Source organism: Azolla caroliniana, unplaced genomic scaffold (genome assembly GCF_043228905.1).
Source record: "Azolla caroliniana isolate FFs.n. ecotype wild unplaced genomic scaffold, voAzoCaro1.0.p SCAF_20, whole genome shotgun sequence".
Lineage (NCBI taxonomy): Eukaryota > Viridiplantae > Streptophyta > Polypodiopsida > Salviniales > Salviniaceae > Azolla > Azolla caroliniana.
Window position 1 is genome coordinate 12213345 of NW_028230455.1, and position 10237 is coordinate 12223581.

General features: G+C 37.6%; 1 protein-coding gene across 1 annotated transcript; it reads right to left on the bottom strand.

The window, feature by feature from the left end:
• Nucleotides 1-3580: 3580 nt before the first annotated feature.
• Nucleotides 3581-5986, bottom strand: LOC147851058 (uncharacterized). The gene is made up of 2 exons (XM_087335821.1): nt 5190-5986; nt 3581-4530 (listed from the first exon to the last, which is right to left on the bottom strand). Exons 1-2 carry the CDS (start codon nt 5939-5941, stop codon nt 3888-3890), a joined length of 1395 nt encoding a protein of 464 aa, XP_087191947.1. The 5' UTR covers nt 5942-5986; the 3' UTR covers nt 3581-3887.
• Between the last annotated feature and the right edge of the window lie 4251 nt (nt 5987-10237).

Sequence of the window (10237 nt, forward strand, 5' to 3'; positions counted from 1 at the left end):
ACTCAGTAAAAATGGGTAGAGAATTGTTGAGGGGTTTGGCTATTGTGCCAACATCTTATAAATTTTGGACATTGGGTAATGTACAAAACTCTTGGTTGGGTGCTTATTGGAAATTGCTACGGACCATGCAAATTCTTAGAAAAATTATATTGTTTAGATGGTTGTTTGTACATTATGGGATTCATGTGAAGTCATGGATGTGGGGCATCACCTTGATTAAAAATGTGATAGTTGTGCTTTTCCCATTGAATCGGTTTACCATGTCTTATGGGTATGTCTTATTGCTAAACTAGTTTGGAAAAGAATGTTCAGAAAATTGTATCCTGCTTATGGTAAACAAGTGTACGCGTGGGGTTTTGTGAGATGGGGAAGGCTAGCTGAAGAAATACAAAATTATGAAAAGGAGTGTGTTGATTTTCTTCTCCTCTCCAATGGAAACCAAGTATTGAATGTCTCTTATACTACAACAACCCATTGTTTGGTAGAGGACCAACAAACCTTTAAACTTATAAACCGATTACCTTGAGTTTTAGAACCAAACCGAATTGAACCGTTTATTATAAATCTAAACCAAACCAAACCATTAAAATTTTGGGGGAACCAATAAACTATTAAACCATGGCTTACCGATTCAATTCGATTTGAGCTGAAATTGGGCCCATTATTAGTGCCAATACACAACATGAATATGGATGGATATATATTACATGCATGTGTTTGGCATGTTGAAGTATGATGGCCAATGACGATACAGAAGGATACAAACTTCCATTACAAGTGGATGTCGCAACTTGCCAAATGTTGGGGCAACAAACTGAGAGGACGAGGATACCTCTTCTTCAACCAATATTGTTATCATATCCATTCTAAAAATGGGGTATTGGCTTTGTCTAAGCTTCCAACCTAATAGTGATATGTACAAGTAACAAATACCTCCTAGTAATAGCTTACCATTATACTGAATTAGTGGAATCAAAGGCAGTAAAGCCATGTAAACATTCTATCCTCATTATGAGCTCACTAACATGAACCCAATATAATAGAAATGTAAATATTTGCATCCTCCTCTTAAATAATTGTAAATTTATGTTCTTTTCTTGTCATATCCTAGTATATGCTTGGATGAAAAGGAATCTCACGGGGTTCTACAAACAACCAATACTCCTTGAAAGATTCCATTGTGGTATATTCAGAATATTTGTTTTAGTACTAATTAGTGCATCTAAAATAATGGAGTTTCCATGTTTATATTGCTAATAGACAACGATAATAATCCTATTTTATAGAGCTTTTCATCAATATTTTGGCTAGAGGATTATATAGTAAGCTGAATAGCTTCTTATTGATGTGGCTTGGACTCTAGCTCTATGATATTGGTATAAAGTCTCTTCTTTTCTATTATGGAAGCCTTGGTAAATGGCAACAACTCTAATTGTCTCAAGGTTAGTGAAAATTCTTATCATAGTGTTTTACCTTTATATTTTAACCCTCCCTAATAATTAACAATCGGCAATGGTTCGGTTCGGTTTGAGAGGGTCCAAACTGAACCGGTTTGGAACCGAAGCGTTTAAATTTTTTGAAACCTGAACCAAACCAAACCAAACCGCAAAACTATTAAACCGAACCGGTAAACATTTTTCAAACCGTTACACCATTAAACCGTAAAAACCGCGATTTCGTGGTTCGGTTTCGGTTTTCAACATAGGTCAAAATTTTTATTTTTTAAAATTTAAAAAATTTAAAAGATGTTCCTAAAATGTGAGAATAAGGTCTAAAAATGAAAAGATTCTTTAAAAACGATTTATTATTATTATTATTATTTTTCAATTTTTACAATTTAAAAAAATAAATAAATAACCGTTAAACCGTGGTTTTTGACTGCTGAAACCAAACCGAATTGTTTTAAAAAACCCAAACCTGAACCGAACCGTTGAAACTGTTAAGTCATTAAACCATAGTTCCGTGGTTCGGTTCGGTTCAAACCGAACCGTTGCCGATTGTTACTAATAATGCAATTTAAATGTTCTTTTTTTCCAAAAAACTCACTAAAATCCAATGGAAAAAGTTTGAGATTTTCCTTATTGATGTTTATCAGTTTAATTCCAAACATAAGGCCATGCATGAGTGATCCTTTCAATTAGTGGTTCACTCTTCCAAAATCAAGAGAAATTAGAAATTTCTAGTCGTCTTACTCTCAGAACTAAGACAAGATAGCAATAGAAAGAGCGAGAGAAAGAGTGATGGATGATAGAGATAGATGAGATAAAAGTGGATAGAGTGAGCATGAGAGAGAGAAACTATGAAAGGATTTAAGATAAAGAGATACAAAAGAGAGCTTAGTTGGAGGAATCAAGACCGGTGTTGAACCATAATGGTTTGACAAGAATGAAGGGGCTTCATTATATAATGGGTCATGGAGCATTCTAGGGCCTAGGCTTTTCTAAAATGTTCTAGGATTCTACCAATTATGATATTGTATTAAATTACATAAAAGATGTGTATTAGATTGCTTAATGGTGAAGTCCTTGGCATATACACACATAGGTTATAGGTTTGAGCTACGCCATCACGCTTATTTATCATGCATCACATACAATATACCCACTCTACTCTAAGTTTGCTTGTATTGTATATATTGAAAGATAAAGTTGGGCGCTTTTGGATGTGACCATTTTTGTCAATCCATCTTCAACACTTATGTAAAGCATAGTCATTTATGGTCAAATGCAATGCATTGTATCGAAGTGTGATAAACTTTCAAACTAGTTTAGGCAAATTTTGCATAATTAACTATTCTTGTCACTTGTACCCCAGTGTCCCATCTCACATCCAAGTGAGTATGAACTAAGTAGTATGGAAGAGATGATATAGGTGGTAGATGATTGGATAGGCTTTAAGATGCATTGATGTGTGTGGTTTCCTTGTTCAACAAAGAACATAGTTTTGTAGCTAGGTGCAACATCTATGGTACGTGATGCATGAGCCTCCACATATGTAGCATAGTGTGAAGTGTATAATGTGAAGCATGAAGAGAGAGGCAACTAACAAATTGCCCATAGTTGATATGGTGATGGTTTCTCAAGAGTTTGGGAAGTGTGCCATGGTTAGGTCAATCACCACCATGTCACATAGTTTAAATTGAACAAAGTGATACATGACACATCATAGATCTTTAAACGTACCAATCTACGACCATGATCTTGTGTTAATAGCCTAATAACTTAGCTCAACAACACACAATTAACAAAAATCTAAGGAGCTTCAACAAGAGAGACAAAGAAGAAAACATGTTGTGAACTAGAAAAATATCATAATAGGGTAATGCACAATTATGTCCTCTCTTATGTGTCCCATTATAATCTACAGATTCGACCTTCTATGTCAAGAGCATTCGTGATCATAGAAATGTTTTAACAGCATAAAACATAAACGAATTTGGTGTTGTACATTATCAAAAGAAAAAGAAAACCTTGAACCATGATTTTTTAAGAAACAGGAAACACATCTAGCATTTTTCATCACAACTATTTGTATATCATCAAAGGAAAACCCTGTTATCACTAACAAGAGTCCCATGAAGTTCTAAGAAAGCTCGAAAGAGTATTGGTATTTTTCACCACAATTTGTTCACAAAAAATTGCACATACAAAGCAATAGGTTCCCATATCTTTAATAAGACAGGATCACAAAATTCTGATGTCGCTTAGAATAGTGTCATAATGTTTTAAGAAAGCTAAAGGAAAATGATATTTTTTATAGCAATACATTGCTAGCTAGAATGACAAGGCCTCAATCTAGTTTGTTCAGGGCCTGATTAGTACCATTCATTGAAAATTTGTATAACATGATTCCATGCCTTCCTCTCAAACCAGCAAATTCCATATGCATCACTCTGCCATATTAGTACCATCATTTACCTCTGGGACTTCATTGAACATAAACTGATCCTGGTAATCCATCATAAACTGTGTCGATCTCTTCACATCCATGAACAGCTCATAGACTCTGCTTACATCTTGAATATCAACCTCCTTGCCTTTCCTTTTCTGGCATGCAAGTGACGCAGCCATGATCAAATGAATTGCATAACGCAATGACGTCTCATGACCTATCTTTGTAAGCAACAACTTTGCTTCTTCTGTCATGTCTACATCCTCCTCTTCACACCGTATATCTAAAATCTGTCTCATCTCATCTTCTGTATAAGGTTGAGTAGAGATGATCAATAGCCGGTCCAGAAGATCAATGGGTATACCATGTGGGGACCTGTAATTTGTACCCCGAATCCTTGTGATTCCCCTATTGGTAGCAACGACCAGAATAGGCGCCATTTCATTCTCCAGGGCACGGTTAAGAAATGCAAAACATTCTATGTCCAGCATGTGAACCTCATCTATGAAAAGTACCCCAGGTATAATCTCCGCTTTTCCTTCCTCTCTCCACTCTGCAACCTTGTTATCAATCTGTTCACGTACTTCAGAGCGAATTTCACCAGTATCGCCAGTAAACAAAGCCAAAAATCCCTGAGTCCTATTCCAGAACGAATCGAAACCAAAATGTAGAAAATTTGTTAGATACTTTATAGAATAAGGTTTCCAATAAGTTGAAGTACAACCATGCAAGCTTTGAAGTGTTTCCTAACCTGTAGAACATATTTATTCACACCCATTCTCCTGAGATAGGAAACCCAAGGTACGGTTTGACATGAAAATTTGCAGTCAATCATGAAGTTTAAATTTGAATGAGAACCCTCAATTGTTCCTACTTTTCTAAAGATGAATGCAAAACGGATACTCTGCGTTCTTTTTCTTTTTGAGTTCCATTTTTGCAACCTCTGGATCCAAAGCGGGTTTCAAATATATGTACTCTCGGTTTTACAATAGGTTGGCAAGACAGGAAAGTTCGGAAACATGTCTTGGGATAGCCAAGCATTTATATTTTCGGGGGAAAGAGGGTAGTAACAGCCATTTAATACTTCTATTCTGCGATAGCACACAAAAAACAGAAAATAGAAGGCATTTGGTTCCATCTAAGATGTGATGTAATACCTTTTTATTAATTGAAAATCAGCCCCACAAGCGTAAACATAACAAATATCGATTCCTTTTAAATTTTATACTTCTCAAAACAATAGATTCAATGAGAATATGAAATGATGACATTGGATATATCACTCAAAAAACTCTTACCTGCTATTGATGACATCTATCTCATGTAGGGTAACAACATGAACCACTTCTTTCCTCTTCTGCAATTCACCGTCGGGGCATTGGACAAACCGAGTTTGTGGGCCCATTGCATCATAATCTCGTGATCTTGAGAACGACCTTCCGAGCTTAGTAATCTTCCCTGACCCTTTATCGATCGCGATCACATCCCCGCTCTGAACCTTCTCCTTGCCTAAACCCTCGATCATTTTCGCACCTAAATCATACACAGTCTCCATATCGGTCGTCTTCAGTGTAAGCTTCCCAGTCTTTGAAGCCGCTCCGGCTGTGGCCGGACGGTCCATCTGTATCTCCACGACTTCTCCTTCCAGAATCTCCGTTTCTTCCTTGATTCTCACAGCTATAGCCGACCTGAATGCCTGGGTGAGAGCTTCAGTCTTGCTCAACTCTAGGGAAAATATCTCGCTCCCCGCCATCATGGAGAAGGGCGTTTCTTCGCCTAAAGCTTTGGCCATTCCCATAGCAATGGCGGTCTTACCAGTGCCAGGCTGCCCTGCCAACAGGACGGCTCGTCCAGCGATCTTTCCTTCTTTAATCATCTGCAGGATGATTCCCGCAGCTTTCCGTGCGGATTTCTGGCCAACCATGCCCTGGGATACATCTCGAGCTTCCAGGGCATCGTCCAGGCCAAGGCCACGGATGTGAGAGTGGGCTCCGATTCTCTCGATTCGGGTGAGTTCCTTGATTTCGGGGACCTTGATGATATCAGCCATGGCGGGGGAGGGGGAGCAGGCAGGGATTCTTGATCGGGACAGGTGGAAGGGGCAGAGCAGGGGAGGGAGGGAGGGAAGAAAGACAAAAGAAAATGCAGAGAATTAGGGTTAGGGTTTACGCAGGCATGGCTATGGCGAAACAGGAGGCAGTTATTAGTAGTAAGTAGTTCGGGCTCTGCAAGAAGAGCTGAACGAACGAAAGAAGAGAAAGAAAAAGCCCTGCAAAAAACCTTCGAGGGGGCCACAAAACACTAACAGAATTAGGCCTCTAATTCCTCACTATTCACAAAAATAGGCCTCCAATCCCTTGGTAATTACAAAACTATGATTCCTCACTAATTACAAAATTAGGCCTCTAATTCCTCATATTCACAAAATTAGGCCTCTACCTCCTTACTAGTTACAAAATTAGGCCTCTAATTCCTTAGTAATTACAAAAATAGGCTTCTAATTCCTCCCTATTCACAAAAGTAGGCCTCTAATTCCTCACTATTCCCAAATTTAGGCCTCTGATTCCTTTTTATTCGCAAAATTAGGCCCTCTAATTCCTCGCTATCCACAAAACAAGGCCCCATATTCCTCACTATTCACAATGTAGTACGTAAAATTCGTGTTCGTCTAACATAACATTCGTTTTCCTACGTTGGAAAACGAATGCGAACGTTATTTAAACATGCTTGTGTTTTTTTTAAAAGGTTTTTTTCCTTTTTTTATGTGTTTATTTACCTCGTAATAAATAGTTAATCCAAAAGTATGGTAGTTACCATTCTTCTAGGGTGTTTACCATACTCGAAATATTTAATCATTCACGAATGTGAATGCACGTATGGTACGTATGATTCACAATATTAGGCCTCTAATTCCTCACTATTCACAAAACTAGGCCCCATAATTCAAGAAATGCCTTCTCCTACTACAGACTCTCCATATTTAATCGATGCATAATTAGATGTTTTTACCAAAGTTTACGTTGTATCCTTGATCTTATGAGGAGCATTAAGATTAAGTGCATTGCCAATTATATACGTTTAAAACACGATCAATTGTCGGTTCGTGAAGATTTGAGTATCATAATAATAATATATCAAATGAACGAAATAATAATAATAGCAAGGGCCTTTTATTACAAGAGTACACTACGACAAACTTATTCTCGAAGGTACATTGAGCTCATTGGTGTCATACCTAAAGTATTTGTTGCATTAGTGAGTAAAAAGTCATGATGCCAATTGAGGTTCTAAACGTCCTTTTCTCATCAATCTTAAGTTGGGGATATCATGATCAAAGGCCTATCTTTCTAAAGTAGACAATAAACTTTCCTTTATTGATCCAAGAGATCATCATAACTTAGTTTAAGTTATGATGCTCAACTTATATATAAATGCATTGTTGTGTCTTTTTTCTTCAAATATAATATTGGTGGAGTCTTGAATTTACTCAAACAAATAAACCCTTTGTGCCATGTAATTACGAAATTGTCATGATTCTTCATTTTTTTCCCCATTTTTTTTGGCAATACTCTGACTATAAGAGACTTTGCAATCACCTTCCATTTTGAACTAGGCATCGACAATGAGTTCCAAGTTTTTGTTGATGGGTATCCTATAAGACAAACATCTACGAAATCATTGTGTCAAAGTCGTTCAACTTCATAAACACAAACAAGTGGATAGATTGGTATCCCATGCTCCACGTGCAACATGACTATCTTACCCTTGCAGTCAAAAATTATGTGATTGTGTCGTTAACTTTGACAATGCATAGGGTGCACACTCTACGATCATTATTTGGGCAGTGCCCTGATAGTGGTTGTCAAACTCGATGCTCGTTCTCATTCTCCTATAGCTTCAAAATGGTGTCCTCATAACATTGACGAGTATTTGTACTCGTTGGCCTTGTGGTATGTGACATGTATTACACATCAGGTTGAGAGCATAGAAATCAAAACCAACTTAGTGTGAACTTGTCAATTCTAATTAGAATTAAAATAGACAAAGTAGTGCTTTGAGGTTGGCATTATGGATTCTTGGAGCTTAAGGGCTCAAGATCACGAGTTATTCAATATATCAAGATCATGTCACTCTTAGGAGTGTGTGGGACTTGATCATACATGTTATTTAGATGTCGAGGGAGAACATGTGGTTGTCTCTCAATGTCTATCATGAGAATGGTTTCAAGATTCGGATAAGAGATCTATTATGCGGGTTAATCTTATTGTCCTTGTTTATCGCACACCTTTAAGAAGCAAATGTTGAAGATAGTAAATGCAAAATACGATGATGTTAACAATTCTTTCCCTTGTTTTGACATAGATCTATTTGATTAATACACGTTGCTAGTATTGTATAGAATGACATGGCATGTGCTAAAAGTATCATGAGATCGAAAGAAGACGAGGAGACAAGGCGATACAATAGGTCATTGTGCTAATGATGTTTTTGCATATATTGATGTACAAACATGAGTTTGGAGAAGTTGGGATTGTGTTAGCTCGAGAACACCCAACAAGTGTATCTCTCGACATCACAATATCACCAATATTTCATCAAAAGGGTACTTCCACAATTATGAAAGCCAAGAGGAGTATACTAGTATATAGGGAGAGGAAGCTCAAATATCCATAAATTTGATGGATCAAACTTCTCTCCATGGAAAACTCAAATGTGATGTTGAGGTAGTGAAAAATTGTTGAAGCGGACATGTCTGATGAAAACTATAAAGAACTATAGTAGCTTGCAATGTTGACCTCATACACTTGATGAATAACATCTACTTCTCAATCTTGGATTGTGAAAACTCAATGGAATTAAGGAATAAGTTGGGTAATGCCAATGGAAAAAAATATTGCATCTAATAGTGTTTGTCTCATGAGACATGTTGTGTGAGATTTGAAGTAAGGAATTGAATCTTATTGTTGTATGAGATTCAAAGCGAAGCAATAGATGTTGAACTTTCTAGTAAAATGAAACAATGAATCGAACATAAAAAAATATCCATATGACAATGCAATTGTGTTAAGCCAATTGGCTATCGGGGTTAGAAACATTAAACTCTTCAATTGATTAGTTCGAATTTGTAAGTATAGCACAGAGGAGTAGAGGGATCCATACGTTGGTCACATCCACCTGCAACCGATGGAGAAGGAAAGACTACACGTAACAAGAGGCTGGTGTCGTGATGTGGTGTGGCCAAAGGTAAAAAGTGGGAAAAGGAAGTGAGGAAGTGTGTGGAGAAAAAGGGGAGAAAATTGTGAAAAGGGGATGAGCTAGTATATATACAAAATAATGAACGAGGGTAGAGACTTCGAAATCTTTGCAATGAATCAAGGACTATTTTATTCTTGCTTCATTTTCGAATAATAACATTTTGAGGCCCCTCCCCATATAAAAGGATGGGAAGAGGGTACATTATGCTTCTCTAGTTCGTTTTTGGCGCTTTGGTCTTCTTCTTCTTCTATCGCATTTTGATGTTTTGGGTGCTCATCTTCATCTTACGAGTTTAGCATTTTGGGGGCTTCAAGGAGTGCTTTGTGTTGCTACCACTATTGTAATTGTTTGCTCGGACCATTGTACACCCTAACCTATAAAGGTTTATTCTTGCTTAATCTAAAGTTTGTCGTCTTAAAACAAGTCTCCTCGTTCTTAATCTTGTTTGTTCATCCTAAAGTTTATGTTCATTACGTTAATCATTTGTTTCCACCCTAACCTCGTACATTAATCACCGGCCTACTTCCGAGAGCAAGAAGGGGCGAATAGAAGGACACGTCTTTCCCTTTGATTATATTCCCCCTTCGACTCTACTTCCCTATGACCCTGCTTCCCTTCGAATATGCTATCCATTGACTTTGCATTCACTTTGGCTTTGTTTCCCTTTGACTCTGGTCTCCCTTCAACTTTACGCTCCCTTCGACTTTGTCTTCCTTTCGAGCCTAGGGATTTTTCGACTCTGAAGAAGTTTCGATTCTAGAAACGCTTTGACTCTATAGAACTTTCGAGTTTGAGGAGCGCTTGACTCTATCGAGCTTCCGACTCCTAAGAGCCTTCAAGTTGCACCCAATTAGTCCTTGTATCCTCTATAGTACAAGTTTCCCTTGGTCTCGCTCGAGTAGCACACATACATGCGTTTACGCGACACTGGACACTAGCCACATGCCAACACGTCTGTGAGCCAAAGACGACAATCTCTCCGTCTCTGGCTCTATCCCTTTGTCTCTCTCTGTCTCTATCTCTGTCTTTGTCTCTCTGTTTGTTTGTTTGTTTGTTTGTTTCTCTCTCTCTCTCTCTCTTTGTGCATGTG

Coding starts and splice junctions, on each gene's coding strand:
- LOC147851058 (XM_087335821.1), bottom strand. CDS start 5,941: ATGGCTGATATCATCAAGGTCCCCGAAATCAAGGAACTCACCCGAATC. Junction 4,531..5,189: donor ATAGATGTCATCAATAGCAG/GTAAGAGTTTTT, acceptor GTTCTGGAATAG/GACTCAGGGATTTTTGGCTT.